Source organism: Saccopteryx bilineata, chromosome 4 (genome assembly GCF_036850765.1).
Source record: "Saccopteryx bilineata isolate mSacBil1 chromosome 4, mSacBil1_pri_phased_curated, whole genome shotgun sequence".
NCBI classification, from domain to species: Eukaryota; Metazoa; Chordata; class Mammalia; order Chiroptera; family Emballonuridae; genus Saccopteryx; species Saccopteryx bilineata.
This window is the reverse complement of record NC_089493.1, coordinates 240,642,278-240,660,953: the sequence shown is the minus strand read 5'-3', so window position 1 is coordinate 240,660,953 and position 18,676 is coordinate 240,642,278. Positions and strand designations below refer to the sequence as shown.

The window sequence follows — 18,676 nt, the reverse complement described above, 5'->3', positions numbered from 1 at the left end:
AAAAGAACACTGAAGACACATACAGAGTCTAACCGTTCAGCAGTATTTAACCAGTAAGTGTATAGATGTTAGCCATGACCCTGATAAAGTACCAGTGATGAGCATTAAGAAAACTGGAGTATGACCTAATAGACAATAATTACAAAGATATTACAAATCCTATTATCTAGTAAATGTCTGGAAACTTTGTATCATCTAAAGTAGTATACTGAAGATGCTTCAATGACAAGTAAATTACATAATGGCATTGTAATTATGCAATTGACTCTGTTCAGTCTATGTCAATTATATGTGGAGTTAACCTTCATCAAGAAAAACCTGGGCTGATTCACTTCGTTGACTTTTTTCTTTTTGCATTTTCTTTGCAAGAACAATTCTAAAACAGAATAAATAGATTACTAATTTTATTCTTTGCCTTTTCTGGCATTTACTTTTTTTTTCCAATTTGAAAGGCAACCAGATGCTTCTGTGAAAAAAAAAAACAACAACTAAAGTATGAAACAGAATGGCTCTCTAAATCTTCGGTGTGTAGGCAACTCACAGCTATCTTGCATGTGAAACTGGAAATAGGAATTGCTAGACATTCTAAATTACAAAATATGTTTAAAATGCTATGCAATTGAGGTCACAGTAAAAGGCAAACTCGTCTTAAGTCTGCCTGTAAGAGATGGCTATAGAACCTTGAGGACTATGCTGAAATAGCAGTGTGTAAGAAATATCCCAAAGTCTTGAATTTATGTGTAATGGCAGTGTTGATTAAATCCTTCTAAGAATATCTATCTAAAAAATGTCAGCTGATGGTCACATTCACATTTGGGGGCTTATCATCCTCATCATGTAATTGTCGCCATGCAAAGTGTGCTGTCCTTCCTAATAGGGACACGTGGTTCCCCACAGTATATATGGGTATACAAGAATACTGTTGGCTTTACGGCAGGACAAGGGAGACTCGCCTGTAGTCAAGATTCCAGGGCCCGTAGCAATTAGAGAGACTGTGGCCAACAGACAGTTTTGCAATGCCCAGGGAAGTAACCTTCTCTAAGAGTCATGTGGGGACCCACCACTCCTCTGAAACACGTGAATAAGCAGAAGTGGCCAGTAGAGTTATCACTTATTTCAGTCTATGACATGTCTAAAAAATTATTTTGTGGCCTCCTACCACCTCATCTGTTTGGAAAACTAAGGCAGATCTAATCTAAGCATAGAAATTCAGGTGTCATTTTGTTTCAAAAATACTCTAAAAACATGCTGTTCCAATGTGGTAGGCACTAGTTACATGTGGCTATTGAGCACTTGATTTATTAAAGGTGTAACATATACTCCTGATTTTGAAAACAGTATAAAAATAAAAATTTAATATAATAATTTTTCATATTGGTGATATGTTGAAATAATAGTTTGAATACATTGGATTAAAATATACAGTGAATTTTCCCTAATTTATTTTAATGTAGCTGAGAGAATGCTTAAAATTAGATATGTGGTTTGCATTATATTTATGTTAGGCTGCACTTGTTCTAGATGACAACTTCAAAAACCATACTATTCTAAGTAATACCTTATTTACGTATTCATGGGACAAATGAGTTCTTTTAGTTCAAGAAAAGTCACCAGGATTCCATTAAGCTTTTTAAATGTGGGAGATCAAAAGGGTCCTTGTTTGCGTAGGTTATGCCCTGGATGGTTGTTAGCTCAGTCAGTTGGAGCACCATCCCGAAACACCAAGGTTGCAGGTTGATCCTTGGTCAGGGCACAATGAATGTACAACTAGGTGGAACAACAAATGAATGCTTCTCTCTCTTTCTCCCTTCCTCTCTTTGTCTCTCTAAAATCAACCAACCAAAAAAAAAATAGTCTAGGTTATGCTATGCATTTAAACCTATCTGAAAACAAAAGTCAGTAATGTTATATAATCATTGTCAGCCCTAAAATGCAAAACATCTATTGTTCTTTGCTGAAATGTCCTTAATTTTTTTTGCTTTGGATGTAATTTGACTATATTGTCAATTAGGGGTTACATTATGAAGTAGTTCATCAAATTAAAGCCCCTTCTGCCATTGTTTAGCCATTGTTTAATCTTTGAGAGAGGTAATATATCCCATTTCAGTAATATAAATCTTTGCTGTTCTTTCAAGATGTTATCCTAACTTAGCTTGTATTTCTATGAAATCTTAGATTGACTCTCTTAGCCAAAATGACTAATTTTTATGAAAGTTTGACATGTTTTCCATTGAAATGACTAAATTAGTCACTATTTAGGCATTGTCAGGACTTAAAATTTTAACATATAAATCAACTTTAAAACTCCCATTGATTTTTAAGGAGTACATACAAATTTTAAAAAAATAATAAAGGACATTCTCCTCACACCTCAGTATACAGGTATGTGCCTTTACTTAAATGGGTAAAACTCTTCCATGCACTCTGGCCCTGGTGTTTACAGTGCTGTCCTCTAGTCCTCGGGGCCCACTAATTGCCTGACAAACTGCCACTCTAAGGTCCCATTTCCTCTCTTCTTCCCATTTGTAATATGTGGGACACTTAATGGTATATACCCATTAAGTCTCATTGGGAAAAGTACACCAGGCATTTGATCTTTTTAAATGGAAATCTTAATGCTTAGTAAAAAAGGTATTCTGAAAGGTTAAAAATAGTGAGCCCTTTATAATAGCTGCAATGGGAATTTTGAAAGAGAATAAAGAAAAAAGGAAAGAAACAGAGAAGAAAGGGTATGTGCTTTCTACTAAATAATTAAAAGAAAATAAAACAAAAAATAATCTTCCTCTGAGCCCAGGTGACCTACCTTACTTAAGGGCTACTTCCTGCATGTCAGCGACCTGTCAGGCCCCTAAGTTATGAAAGATGAGATATCCTACCTGGTTTTCTTCTCAGAACAATAGCAGTCAAGGAAGACTTGTGCTTGGAAATCGGAATGTCTACCAAGGTCCAGTCGCCCCCAGAAACCAGAGATTTCATTTTCCAATTTAAGAGGTTTTGATGAGCCAAAAGAATTTAAGATCTATTTCTCAGATGATGATTTTTATGTGATAGTCATTTTTATTGTCTATCATTTTGTACTTTGAATATAATTCTTTTTTGAAATTAAGGAAAGTACTAAAATGTGATGCATAATTAATTTCATAAAAATGTTCATTTCATTTCAAACTAGAAACAGGTACTTGGAATATAAATGTAATTTCTATAATGGAAAAGTGTTCATATGAAAATCAAAGAAATATATTTTGGAAAAAAAATCACAGTAAAATATCAAGTCTAATGTTACAGCTTCTCAAATCTGATTTGAAATCAATGCTTATTTTCCTTGTTTCTTCTGTTCTTTTTCTTTTAAGGTAAATAAAAAGTTGCACTGTCCTAAATTGACACGAACACTTTCAAAACATTGTAAAATGTGCGCACTTTCACTCCAAGTGTGAGAAAGAGATACACTAACATTTCAGAAGTATCTTTAAAGTCAATAACAAATTCTCTTTTAATAGAATACTATTCCCACTCTATGTATGCAAACATTTTGGCACCAGCCTGTGGGGTAAATTTTTCTAAATATTTGAAACTTTGTAATTATAGTTTATCTGTAAAAAATGCTCCTATCTTTAAAGTTGTACAAATTCATTAATAAATTCAATTTTTTTTAAATGACAAGGAGTCAATCTTTGTTATTCTAAGTCTTGGTCTTCTCTCCTTTTCTTTCCTGAAATTCTTTATTCCTCCCTATGTGTTGTCCACCGGAAGGACGTTTTATGAGAGACCAGGTAAAGGATGAATGTGTAAATACTTTCCCCAGGATTGTAATGTGGCAGAATTTTATGATGGATATTTTTGGTTATTATTAATATAATATATATAAATAAGAACAAAATAAAAAGCATTCTTCACATAAGGTTTGGGACATGTTATTTCATGGCCCTTAGAGTATGCTTCAATTTTTTACCATTGTGGATTTTTTTTTTTGCATATACCATGAAACTATAACATAACCATCGCCTTGTAAACAATTTGAACACATTGATAATAAGTAGAATGTGAATGTCATAGGAACAAATCTTCGAGCACTACCTATTATTAGCTGAGGAATGTCTAGCAAAGGGATGACTGCCTTGTGGAGAAATCCAAAGGGTATAGGGGGAGCAGGTTTTCAAAGCAAAAATAATTTGTCAATATTTGCTTCAAATGTGTGCTACTGGTCCCTGAAAATGCATGTTTTTAAACGTTATGTTGTGTTTACTTGCAATTTCAAATTTAACTCATTGGAATTAGGTATCTGTTACATACCATAGAAGACAGTATTTTTTTTCATAAAGCAGTCACATGCATTGAAGTTAGGATTACCAACTGATATATATGTATTTTTTGCACCTCAAAAACAGAATCACTATAGTGCACATCATGCTTCCACACCTTCCTTGCCAAAGGACGAAATGCACAGAGTACCAGCATCGGCTTCCAGGCTGGAAGAAAGCCAGTTCAGTACTCTGGCAGGATCGCATCATTCTGCGGAGCTCCAAGCCCCAGCTCGGGTGCCCCTTGCCCTTCTTTGGGGTCTGCTGCTTCCTCCACAGTCTTCAGCTCCTCTGCTTTTGGGTCAGTCACCTTTATCCCATCCTCCAGGGCCTCGGGCACCATCTTGGCAGCCTCAGCAGCATTTACATCAGCACCTTTAACTTCTTTCTCTCCCTGCACCTTCACCAGCTCAGCCTCTGCCCTCTCAACTGCCACTTGGGCCCCATCTCCTTGAACTTTCTCTTCTTCTGGAATAGCTTTACCATCTTTGTTGCTGTCTTGGGTTGGAGAGGGTTCTCGGCTGGCCTTCTGGTTCTCCTGAACGCTGCCATGGCTACTGCTGGCACTCCCCAGCCGGGAGGAGGCCACCACGGCCTTCACTGCAGCCTGATTGGAAACAGAAAAGCGTCAGGAGTTGTCTCCATTCACAATCCGCAATCAGAGCTCGAGTTCTACTTGGCATTTAGGGAGTTTGCTTTATATGCTAGTGTGCAATCTTTCCAAGTATTATTTTATATGGAAACTCGTTTGGAGAATAAACAGAAACATCTCTTTCCTCTCAAACTGGTCCGTGTATTTAATCATCTGGACAATTGAAAGCCCGAGTAAATGTGTCTTTTCATGGATTACCAATTTTCAAAAATTTTAGACTGTATTTCTCAAAGTATTTGCTTCATGAAACACTAGCTCGACAGATGTTAATAGGTATTATAGGGATAAAAGAGTTTCGTGGGCAGATTTATCTGAGAAATCCTGGGTTAAATCAAGGATATTTAATCCAGGGTATTTTGAATTAATTTAACCATGAAAGCCTTCAGGTTTATTTAGTATCAGCCCCAGAAGCGATGTCTGAGTAGATCCCAGCTGTATCTGAGACCCCTGTACAAACAGCTCATCCTAAACACTGTATGTAAGAGAAAAGCCATTTCTATTCCATATGTATTTTATAAGAAGAGATATATTTTATGGATAATTTTCTATATCATTTGAATTGTTTTAATTTTTGCCAAGTATAATAATTATTTATTTGTACTACAAAGTACAGTTTTTAAAGATTGTTTCCCAATGTTCATATATTAAGAAAGAAGACAACTTTCTGAGTAAATAATTTCCTGGCCAATGCTATTTAAACAGTTCAGCCTTAAGTAAACGAGAAGCAGTAATAATGTAGTCGGTGAGTAAATCTCAACATGTAAGACATTTTTTCTCTATTAACAATGAATTCTTATGAGGGGATAACAAAAGGCTATAAGTGGTTTTATATCAGCGAGGTTGGGACTTCAAAGCAGGATTTTGCCTGTTACCACAGGAGATGAATAATAGCATTAGATGAAGAATGGTGGGATTATCTGCGACAGTTCAGTATAAGACAGACAGCTTTTAAAAAACAAATGCCATCTTACCTTAAGCTTGCGTCGGGCATTGAATTCTTGGAGCTTCTTTTGGGCCGTATCCATGTGTACAAAATTGGCGGCTTTACCTGTGACCCACGGGTGCTGAAGAGCCTGGAAGGTAGTCAGCCGTTTCTTAGGATCCAAAACAATTAATTTTCTGACCTGAAGTGATAAAGAGCAATAGGGAGATGTTTATGGAGACTTAGGCTTGTCCTGAAGCTTATTCTGTTTCCCTAGCAGGACCACTGACTGTATTTAAAAACAAACAAATAAACAAAAACTGTGGGTATGAATGGCTTCAGGCAGCAGTAGCTGAGGGAGTCTGAGAAGAGAGGGGTGTTTGCCACCTGAAATCCCAAACTGCTGGATGACTTTCCAACAGAGGTCAAAGAAACAGGTCCCGGCTGGGCTGTGGGCCAAGAGCTCTGTGAAGGAAAACCAGCATCTGAATAAGCCTAGGCTGCACTGAACATCGCTTAGAATTCAGAATTTCAACTGCATGTCAGTGGAGATGGAATCATTCACTCATCCACCGTTCTCCCTGTGGGGATTATATGGCAAAAAAAAGGGAGGCATCATGGTCTTTATAATAGTGCCACAATTCAGAAGGTGGTGTTTCTGTCTTATCTTTTGAGAATACTTGAAGGAATAAGCAGAGTGCTAGAATAAAAGCCTATTCAGAACCAGAGTCCAGTGGCTTGTGGGCATGACATGTTTCAAGGGCTGAACTCAACCAACGGCAGTCCATTTGGGGAGGTTTAACCTTGCTTGTGAGGATAAGCAGACAGTAAATTGGCAGGAAGCTCAACAACCCAAAGAATCCCTGGCCATGGGCTTGGAAGGGGTGATCTGGCATGAGTCGAAGACTATTGAAGTCAAGGAGGCATGTTCAAGCTCTTTTTATGCCTCTCACTACTTTTGTGATCCTAGACAAAGACCCACATATGAAGTGAGTGTCTATGGACACTCTCCTGGGCCCTTCTGTTATACGATCTCATTTCCTTTGTAAATATATTCTTACATAATATATATAAAAAAATTTTAATGCATATAATCCTTTCCATAACCTTATCAATTCATAAAGGAGGGATGGAAGGAAGCTCAGATCAAACAACTTGTAATTAGTGGAGGCTGCATTCCAACTCAGGTCTGTCCTCAGAGATCACGTGTGGTCAGTATACCATAGTGCTTCCAGGCAATCAACTTCTGCAGCCTTTGGTCTGCTCATGTATAAAATGAGGCATCTGGAATGATTTAAGGCCTAAGGTCTCTTCTTAAACTAATAACCTAAGAAGAACTGAACACAGACTAACAAAATCAGGCAGCATATCAAATGAAGAATAAATGTCTGGTTCTCGTACTATTTTTCTGTAAAATAGGCAAAAAAAAATGTGTGTTTGGGGTAGAGACCCTGAATTTGTAGAGGACGGAGACATGAGACTGCTTGGGCTTAAAATCCATGAGGAGGTGGAGAGGGACAGATAGGAACAGACAGACAGGAACAGAGAGAGATGAGAAACATCAATTCTCAGCAGCAAATAGAAATCTGAGAGCCGTCCGAGCTGTCCTCTATTGGACATGTAAACTAGTACTTTTATGTAAATGCTACCTAATTTTTAACAGCATCCTTGACAATTAGATTTTTCTCTCCCATTTTCCAATCATCCTTTTCCTCTTCCTCATCATTACCATCCTCCTTCTCATGCGAATACAGAGAATTTAATGGAAGCCAATAGGTACTGAAAATTTACATATGCCAGGATTAATCTTTACATTTGAAGATGCTGAAGCACTGAATTATTATGAAATTTGCTGAAGGTGAGAGAGATTCAATGACCTTGTCAGGATTCAAACCCAAAGTCTTTTTTTTTTTAACAGGGACAGAGAGAGAGTCAGAAAAAGGGATAAATAGGGACAGACAGGAACAGAGAGAGATGAGAAGCATCAATCATCAGTTTTTCGTTGCAACACTTTAGTTGGTCATTGATTGCTCTCTCATATGTGCCTTGACCGTGGGCCTACAGCAGACCGAGTAACCCCTTGCTCGAGTCACCGACCTTGGGTCCAAACTGGTGAGCTTTTTGCTCAAGCTAGATGAGCCCACGCTCAAGCTGGCGATCTCAGGGTTTCGAACCTGGGTCCTCCGCATCCCAGTCCGATGCTCTATCCACTGCGCCACCACCTGGTCAGGCCCCAAAGTCTTATGGATATCCTGTGGCCCCCTTACAACCTGACTCCCCCACATATAGGCACTGTTGACTCTGCTGATACCAGAACAGATGTGCGTTCTGCTAATAAGTACACATTTGTGGGCTTAAGGATACTAAAGTTTATAAATTTATTAACCAACAGGATTTGCTCAATAAGGAAACATCACTGCGAACCTTCTTATCCATTTAATTTTTATTAGGGATAAAAGAAATAGAAGAAGGGCTAAATAAAGGAACTATTACTAAGTTGGTGGTCTATACTAAACATGTATATCCCTTAAGTCTCCCAACAATCTAGAGATAGGAAGTAGTATCATTGCAGATAAGAAAACTAAAGCATACAGAAGTTATATAATAAGCCCAAGGTTATACCTTCAGGTTATGAGAAAGGGGAAACTTGAATCTAGCTGTCAGATTTTAAAAATTCATGGTCTATTTCCTGATTCATTTTTTCATTCAGTATTATGTTAACTGAGTCTGTACAATATACCACCAACATGGCGCTATGATCTGGGCACACATGCTTCGTCCTCTTCCAGGATTTACAATATAATTAAGGAAGGCTTTTGCACAAGTAAATATAAGCAATGACTATCATGTAAGAGGAAGTCCACAAGCAAAGGAAAATTGCAGCAAAAGGAACCAATTACAGGAGGAGGGGCTGCCAAAGGGGGACAGACCAAGCCTCCCAGAGGACTTCAAATGACCTGCAAGAAGGGTGTGTGTGTGTGTGTGTGTATGTATGTGAGTGTGAGTGTGTGTGTATGTGAGTGTGTATGTGTGTGTGTGAGAGTATGTGTGTATGTGTGTGTGAGTGTGTTATGTGTGTGAGTGTGTGTGAGTATGTGTGTGTATGTGTGTATGTGAGTGTGTGTATGTGTGTGTGTGTGAGAGTGTGTGTGTATGTGAGTGTGTGTGTGTGTGTGTGTATGTGAGTGTGTGTATGTGAGTATGTGTATGTGTGTGTATGTGAGTGTGTATGTGAGTGTGTGTGTATGTGTATGTGAGTATGTGTGTGTGTGTTATGTGTGTGTATGTGTGTGTATGTGAGTGTGTGTGTATGTGAGTGTGTGTGTATGTGTGAGTGTGTATGTGTGTGTGTATGTGAGTGTGTGTGTATGTGTGTGTGTGAGTGTGTGTGTATGTGTATGTGTGTGAGAGAGTATGTGTGTGTATGTGTGTGTGAGTGTGTGTATGTGAGTGTATGTGTGTGAGTGTGTGTGTGTGTATGTGTGTATGTGAGTGTGTGTATGTGAGTGTATGTGTGTGAGTGTGTGTGTGTATGTGTGTATGTGAGTGTGTGTATGTGAGTATGTTTTTGTGAGTGTGTGTGTATGTGAGTGTGTGTGTATGTGAATGTGTATGTGTGTATGTGAGTGTGTGTGTATGTGTGTGTGTGAGTGTGTGTGAGTGTATGTGTGAGTGTGTGTATGTGAGTGTGTGTGTATGTGAGTGTGTGTATGAGTGTGTATGTGTGTATGTGAGTGTGTGTGTATGTGAGTGTGTGTGAGTGTGTGTGTGTGTGTGTGTGAGAGAGAGAGAGAGAGTGTGTGTGTGTTGGGGAGGAAGAGGAAGGGATAATGGAGGAAAGAACTTCACAAAGCAGAGGAAAGAACAATGACCCAGATCAAAGCCACATGAACAGGGGCTGGAAGTCTGGCACACGGGAGTGCAGAAGAGCAAAGGAGAGTGATGTGAAGTAAGCATGGGAGAGGGGACAGGCTTCATTCAGACCAGGCAGCGTGGTGTAAATCCTGTTAAAGATCAGGGGTTTTATCCTAAGAGACTCAACACAGGAGAGTCACATGATGTGAGTTATTTGTAAGACCCTTCCCCTGGATCCTGAGCAGAGAAGGACAAGAGAAGAGGCAGGAAGACCAGACAGGAGGCTGGGGCAGTGGCCCAGTGGGAAAGGTCGGAGCCTGGGCTGGACAGAGGTGGTGGAGGCAGAGAGAAGTGGATGAATTCAAGAGATGTTTAGGAGTGGGGGGCCTGACATGAAGGCAACGTTGGCACGACACAGTCACACATCACACACACCTCTGCACTTCCTAGTCACACTGGAAGAGTTATGGCCTTTAGGGGATCTGTCTCATGAAAGAACATGGATGTTAAGGAGAACATGTTTGGAGGGAAAAAAAAAATCTTTGGATAAGGGATCTGGAAACCTGGATTGTGAGCTCCCGACAATGACTTTCTGCTGGGGAGCTGTGTGACCTTGGACAGTCATTTCACTTCTCTGGGTTTCAGCACACGTATCTTCAAAATGAGGGGAAGCCATCTAGATAACTCCTAAGGTCCCTTGCAGATCTAATCTCCAATTCAAAAGTCCGCTTTTAGTAATATCTGTATAATTTTTCTGTAGAGGATTGATGGTAAATGTTTTAATCCCATGGTAGTATCCTCTTTATTTTAGAACAGGTGGGCCATCTCCCCATTCATTTCCTGAATGCAAACAAACTTCAATAGAAGCCTAAGTGACAAGCCAAGTAAAACAAACCACAAACAACAAGAACAAAAACCAAACAAAATGCTCTGTGTGTATACCATATCTTGTTTGTAATGCAATTGATGCATAATGTGACTTGTGTTTGTACCAGGATATTTTAATAAGTTTAAACATTTCAAGCAAAATGTTGTTTTATTTGAAATGCAACCAAATCTAGGTAAGTGCAAGCTGTGTGAAAACGGAATTCTTTTGTGTAAATTATGCTTGGACTCACTTAGCACATCTGTCTTCATAAGCAGGGCTCTACATTGAGTAGGTGGAAAAAAGATCATTAATTAATATTGCAGTAATTTTTGTGATAATTCAGCTAACAATGAGTCAAATATATTTTTTCTTTATTATCTATAAGCAAAATGTATTAGTTTGCATTGTTGTATTAAAGTCACAGTTATAAAGAAAATAGATGTGTCCTGGCTGGTTGGCTCAGTGGTAGAGAATTGGCCTGGCGTGTGGAAGTCCCGGGTTAGATTTCCAGTCAGGGCACACAGGAAAAGTGACCATCTGCTTCTCCACCTCTCCCCATCTCCTTTCTCTCTCTCTACCTCTCTCTTCCCCTCCCACAGCCATGGCTCAGTTGGAGCAAGTTGGCCCTGGTGCTGACGATGGCACCATAGCTTTGCCTCAGGTGCTAAAATAGCTCAATTGCCGAGCAACAGAGCAACAGGCTCAGGTGAGCAGAGCATGGCCCCACAGCGGTTTTGCCAGGTGGATCCTGGTTAAGGCACATGTGGGAGTCTCTCTCTCTGCCTTCCCACTTCTCACTTAGGAAAAAAGAAAGAAAGATGTCAAAGAGGGGCAAATTTTAAAATTCACACTGCCCATTAATTAGCTAAAAATGAATGTGAGTGATTTTATTTCATCTTGCTTCATTTTGTTTTGGTTAGTACTTACCAAGTCCTTGGCATTTAGAGATACTTCATCCCACCAGGGGGAGATAAAGTAATATTCACAATTCAGAATTCTTCTGAACATAAACTGATCGCCTCTCTCATCATAGAATGGTTCAAACCCACAAAGTCTAGAGGGACAAAAAATAGGGAATGAAATGTCTTCAACAGCGTAAGTATATTTCACCAATTTCTTTTTTGTTTGCAGAAATTGAAGACTTCTTTCTCACAGCTTCCTGTTACAAATGCAAGTCTACTTAGCACACTTATGAAATCACCTTGTTAAAACTCACTTTGGAGTATGCAAACACAATCATGTCTTCAGGAAATAAGAACAGATACAAAAGCAATTTAGGATTTGTAAAAACAGTTATAATAATATTAATAATTACGACACAAAACAAAAATGATAAGCATCATGTTAATGACTTTCCATGAATTTCTTACCAGGAATCAAGAAGACAGAGGTTGATTAGAGTTCCAATTTATTACAAAGTGGAAGAATCAGAATTTAGTGAATAAAGAGATTAAAAGGTAAAAAGATTTTCCAGACCTTTTTATTCAGCTCTATTCACGGAACTCCTCCATATAAATGAGTAAAGTATTAGATTTCCGTCTGACTCCAGTTTGAATTTCAGAGTGAACAAAGGTAGGAGCTAACACTACTGTCAGAAAATGGCCTTTTAAAACTTCATGCAATGAATGGATAGATGCAACCAACAGAGATAAGCAGTCTAGAGTTTCCTCCACCTTGTACATCTTACAGACATTTCACTCTGCTCCTCTTCATTTTCCACAACGGGGTCAGCATGACAATGAATGGAGAGGTGGGAGAGAAGAAGCGGAGAACCATCTTTGGTACCCTGCAGTGGGAGAGGAGGGGAGCTGCTGGTCCAGGGCCCACAAGCCTCCACTGCTTCTGGATGGGCAGAGATTCTGAAATCCCGAGGAGCCAAACGGAAACTATTAAAAAAGTCCCTGCCAGGGCATGTGTTGCATTTAACAAAGAATGGGGTAAAAGAATGAATAAGTTAAAAAACGTTTCCTCAAATTCTTCTTTCAAGCTGGGCAGGTTGGTACAGAGCACGAGATGCTTAAGTGCATGCTAATGTGTTTCTAGGAAGAAGCAATGTCTGCCGTCCTCTTGCTCAGGGGATGTCCCCTTGGGAAAGTCTTTGTCTTTTTCAAATATTCTGGAGCCAGTGAGGAAAAGGCAAGGCCAGCGCGTCCCCTCCCACCTCGTGGTGGCTCAGAGGACCCTGCCCTGGCGTCAGGGGAGAGGCAGCGCATGTCCCCAGGGAGGCACCCTGGCCTTACCTGGCCCTCCTATGTCCTCCACAACACTAAAAAAATAGAACCTGTTGTTGCTTAGTCATGGAGAAATTACCCAACTTTCCAGGTTTAGTTTAGGGAACTCTTGTTTCTCCCCTTCTGGAAATCTGGAAATAAAAATGACCGTTCAGAAGGTCCCGTGCTCAAACGCCGTTCCTTCAATCATGTCCGCAAATTTGAGCACTGGTGACGGAGGGGGGGGGGTGTCTATGTCGTGTCAGCCTGAAATACCAACAGTGAAAAAAAGTGTCACACACAGCTGAGTGTGTACACACACCTGTACACAGACAGTACAGAAATCCGTCAGAAATGGAAATAGTAGGAGCTGACAAGGACAGTTTAGGAGGATGTAAGGCTTCTGCAGGCCCGAAGTGAGAATGTATAATAATACTAGGTAGCTCCAAGCCATGGGGCAGAACTGCAGTGTGGAAAGCTGAAGCAGAGAGTTTGAATCTCTGACATTTTCAGACTTCGACTCTGACCTGAGCACTGTACTATTTGCTTTTGTCTTTGTGGACAAAGGGTTTAGGTGTAAAGATAGAGGGACCAGAATTCCTGTGAAAAAGGACAAAATAGCCTTCATTTTCAGTCTGTTGTCCTTAGAAATAGCAAGGTCATAACACAAAATGGCCTTGTGGAATTTTCATTAACAATAAAGGAGCCCTGTCTGGGTAGCTCAGTTGGTTAGAATGTTCTCCTGGTACGTGACGGTGCAGGCTCACTCCAGTCAGGGCACATCCAGGAATCAACCAATGAGTGCATAAATCAGTGGAGCAATGAATCAGTGTTTCTCTCTCTCTTTTTCAAATCAATAAATAAAAATTAAAAATAAATAAAGGAAATGCATAGGTCCAAAGACACATTCCACTGGAGAAAATGTTCTAGTAAACCTGGCCTGGTAGAATCCATCAGTTATTAATGAACTACAAGTTAAATAAAAAGTCCCCAGGCTGACAGAAGGTAGACCAGAATTTAAGGATATGAGTTATAAGCAGCAATTTTATTTTCATTCTGGGGGGTTCCTACTGCTTACTTTCAACCAACACCTATTAATTAACCATCTTAAGTAAACTAGGGGAAAGGACCTTGACTGACTTTTAAAATTATTTTCAGGGCTACAATAAGATGTGTCTCAAATGATCACATGTTGTTCTCTGCATTTTCCCATGTCAGAATAAGGCCAGTGGCCACCACACTGCCATGCAGGTTCTCACTGAATTTAGGCAGATGGCAAAGAAACAGCGGAGTCGGAGGGTGTTGGGTCATTCCAATTTTTTGGCGTCTCACCAAGACAGGCAAGCCAAAAACCAGCCAAGGGGAAAGCAGAAGCCTGCTTCTCACAGTGGAGGGCCAGGGGTCAGGGAAGGACAAGAGAAACCCACCCGCACAGCTCAGCGATGGGGCAGAATCGTCCTTATCCCCCTGGAGGGGAAGTATTCTCATTCTTACACTAGTGCTGTCCAGCGCTCCTGCACTATCTGCACAAAGGGCTCGCAGCCAGTAAACCTAGGAGCAAGCCTGACAGCCATTTTCCCCACCATCATAGAGTTTGACTCACTCCACATCTCAATTTTTCAGGGTGACTATAACTTAATTTCCTACCTTCATCTCTCTGAGTTCTTATACATTCCTAATGTTTTAACCCTCCCATAACGTTTCAACATGAAGTTGTAACTGGATGGGCATATTTACATTTTAGGGACAAATCTGAATCATTATTTGGATAGTTCAGTTTTTCACTTAACATCACTAAGTATGATATGTCACCTGCATAATTCAGAAGATAATCTTCTTTCTCTAGTATAAAAAAGATCTCAAATATAAGCTGAAGAAATTCTGTGATGCAGCCTTAGGAATTCATTTTTACTGAAACAAGCACCTAGGTGTGGCAAACATAAATCACTAACAGTTTGCACTTTCATAAGAAAAAACATGACTCTCAACCTCTCTAAATTTTCTGAATTTTAATACATTCAGGAAACACAAGGAATTGATCACTGAAAATATCTTTTGACATTACGTAATGGCAGGTGGCCATTTTATGGGTTGCTTGTTGAATCTTTTGTCTTGGCTACTGACCAATGTATATACTCAGAGTTTATTAACTTGGTTGGGCATCCTACCCCAGTTACTCCATGCCTGGCCATTCTACCTAAATACTACAATTTCTGAGATCACTATTAAATTTAAAAAAACAAAGCCCTCTTTCTTCCATTGACTGAATTGTGTCCCCCTCTCAATCCATGTGTTGAAGCTCTAACTTCCCAAGTGGTAGCATTTGGAGGTGAAGCTTCTCGTGAGGAATTAGTGTTAGCGGTCATGAAGGCGGGGCCTCATGATGGAAAGATACCCTGGTAAAAAGACACATCAAGGAGCTAGCTTCCTGTCTCTGCCAGGTGAGGACACAGTGAGAAGGTGGCTGTCTACAAGTCAGAAAGAAAACTCATTGACCTACTGGCACCTTAAACTTGGACTTCCAGCCTCCAGAACTGTGAGAAATACAGTTCTGCATTTAAGCCACGCAGGCTGTGGTATTTTGTCCTGGCAGCCTGATCTGGCTAATGTACTCTCTTCTACACCCTCTAAAAATGTCTTTACTGATATGAATATTACAGGTTCCAACAATTAACCTGGAAGGATCCTCTAAGTGGCAACCAAATCTGCTTGTTTTGAATTAAATTCTTATTTGAAACTCATTGATATCTTGCCTTTTTAGCTGTTCTAGCCATCTACCTCCCCAGACACTCTCCCATCATGCTTGCTTATTTCCCTCATATTCGTCTGCAACCCCATCATCTCTTGGGCAAATTTCCTGAAACCCCTTGTTTATTTATAGACTGGAGCTCAGGAATGGAATTGGAGATACTGGAGAGGGAGAGATTAAGGCCTTTTTTTTTCTGCCAGAGAAAAGGTTTCTCTGAGTTTAGTGTATTAAACTAGAAGTCCTTGAGAACCTAACAGAGATAGGAAACAAAACTGATAGCCAAAATGTATTTAAGGTATTTCTGATAAGAAATGTACCAGTTTAGGATTGTTTAAACGATTAAATAGCTATTTTCTCTTTATTTTATTTTTTATTTTTCTTTGTATCCCTCCGAAGTTGGAAACAAGGAGGCAGTCAGACAGACTCCCCCGCATGCGCCTGACCAGGATCCATCCGGCACGCCCACCAGGGGGCGATGCTCTGCCCATCTGGGGCATTGCTCTGTTGCAATCAGGGCCATTCTAGCGCCTAAGGCAGAGGTCATGGAGCCATCCTCAGCACCTGGGCCAACCTTGCTCCAATGGAGCTCCGGCTGCAGGAGGGGAAGAGAGAGACAGAGAGGAAGGAGAAGGGGAGGGGCGGAGAAGCAGATGGGTACCTCCCCTGTGTGCCCCGGCTGGGAATCGAACCCAGGACTCCTGCACACTGGGCCGACGCTCCACCACTGAGCCAACTGGTCAGGGCCTAGCTATTTTCTTTTTAAAAGGGATTAATGCCCTAATTATTTTGATGAGACACCGATAAGTAAAATAAGTGTATTTTTAATAAGTGAACATGAATTTCACATTATTATCTCCAAATAATGAATAATCGTGCTTTCTATAAAGACTATGAATACCTAGAAAATATTATAGCAAAGACAAGCAGTTTGCACAAAGATTGCTTTTCTCCACTTACAAGATGTAGGTGATTATTCCTACAGACCACATGTCCACCTCAGGTCCATAGGCACAGCCTCTAAGAATTTCAGGTGCTACAGGAAGAGTAAAAATTATGTTAAACAGGAATTTAAAGTCAACATTTACATTTTAATAACAAGCAATGAGGAAGCCATGAATTTATCAATATAAATTTCAGAACAGTTTCATAACCAATCTTCTCCCCCAAAACCAAAATATGAGGTACAAATTCTTGGGTCTATTTTAGTGAGCAAGTATAGTTTCTCTGTGTCTGGAGCGCATGAATATAGAGCTATTAACTTTAATATTCTATACCAGAACATCATGATGCTGCTTAAATCAGAGAGAGTGCTCTGTCTCTGCTGCAGAAGATCCCTTACTTCCCAGGGAGCGCTGTACACACAAACGAAGGAGATGAAAGTTTAGTGTAGTAAGGGAAAGCAGGCACGATGATGCGGCCTTCAGAACCAGATCTGCTTGGAGCACGGGATGTCCCTGAGTGTCTGTGTTTGACAGTGCATAGGCCAGAGACCAGGGTGGAGGGTTGGCAGGACTGCAAAGCCACTAGTGCTCAAATGTAGGAACAGGAGCCAGCAGGGGCCCTGGCATGTGCCCCTGTACGGTATTGTGAACTTCGCGCAGACCCCCAGAGAGCAGTTGTCCCCAGGGAGTTTGGGATCATGAATGGAGAAAGGAGGGTTTCTCTGTGTATAATGAAGCTGCTTCTACTAGCCCAGCCACATCGTGAAATAGGAAGGTGTTCTCAACCACAGAACAGCCCTGCAGTACAGTCTTGGGAAGAGTTCTTTCATGTTTTCATTCCCATGCAGCTGGGAAAATGGACAATTAACTGAGTCCAGTCATTTGCCCTGAGGGTTGCAGGTGGTGTTGGCGTGCTTCACTAAAAAAGGAAGGAGAGGAGCTGTGAGCACTCCCTGGTCTGGGCAGAAACCGGGCTCAGGACTGCAGCCAGAGGGGCCTTTTCCTATTTTGATTTTTTTTTATTTGTTCATTTTTAGAGAGGAGGGAGAGAGAGGAGAGAGAGACAGAGAGAGAGAAGGGGGGAGGAGCTGGAAGCATCAACTCCCATATGTGCCTTGACCAGGTAAGCCCAGGGTTTCGAACCAGCGACCTCAGCATTTCCAGGTCGACGCTTTATCCATTGCGCCACCACAGGTCAGGCCCTTTTCCTATTTTGAACGAGAGTGTCCGAGGTACCAGTGGGGCCCCTGAAGCAGAAGCTGATTGATGAGTGCTGAGGGCTCCTTGAGGGAGGCGGTAGGGATGGGGGAAGGGGATTAGGCACCACCTTCCAACTGAGGACATGGGAGCCAGTGAACTGGATCCCGTCCACGTGGGCTAGAAATGTCGGATTGCCCAAGTGAGCTCTAGGAAGAAGCTGTTCGCATGGGACTCTGGATTTATCTTATAGAAAGAAACACAGTGGATTTTTCACTGGCATATTCACATACCACCTCCTCCTCTCCATCCTTTCCCGATCAGGTTGCTCTCACTCCTGTAGGAATTGTGTTACATAAGATCGGGGAGACAAAGAGCCTGTCTGGTGAATTGGGACTGTGCATTACAGCGCTCTAAGCAGTAATGCAGCAAGATGCACCCTTTAAGGAATCATATCTGGGGCCAAGTAGTTTTCCTCATCCATAGGCAAATTATTCCTAGAAATTTCCCTTTTAAGATTTAATTAACATAATTTTAAAATGTATGCTCAATGCTAATACCATTCACTCTGTCAGGTTAGCTCTCATTTCCCAGAGCGATCTGTAGCCACAGACGGTGCCTTTGGGCCCCGACAGCCCCAGCACTGAGCTCCCACACACAAATGCTTTGCTCATCATAGTGCACAGGAAACTGATGTTTGGCTGCCACTTGCACGAGGGCTCCTACTGTCTGTCTATGTCTCTGAAAGCTGTTCCAGGCTGGGAGGTGAAACGCATGCACATGAAGTGCCTTCCCCGCCCAGCAGTATCTGACCTCCCTTCACAGCACTGGATGCAACCTTACTCTCTGGAGACAACTTACTTCCCCGTCAGGCATTATGCTGCCATGCAAGTAAACTCATGGTGTGAAAAGCTAAACTTTCCACCATGAGACTAACTGAGATGCAAGGAAGATAGGATACTTTAGTCCTCTACAATAAATTTC

General features: G+C 40.8%; 1 protein-coding gene across 1 annotated transcript in view; it reads right to left on the bottom strand.

Moving 5' to 3' along the window:
* The window catches only part of CAMK4 (calcium/calmodulin dependent protein kinase IV), a 343,324-nt gene continuing 324,648 nt past the window's right edge, over positions 1-18,676 (bottom strand). Inside the window, exons 10-13 of the mRNA XM_066274026.1 lie at positions 16,512-16,587; positions 11,523-11,649; positions 5,922-6,074; positions 1-4,905 (exon numbers count right to left, since the gene is read on the bottom strand). Coding sequence (XP_066130123.1) covers positions 4,483-4,905; positions 5,922-6,074; positions 11,523-11,649; positions 16,512-16,587 — 779 coding nt within the window. The 3' untranslated portion in view covers positions 1-4,482. The remainder of the gene's footprint in view (positions 4,906-5,921; positions 6,075-11,522; positions 11,650-16,511; positions 16,588-18,676) is intronic.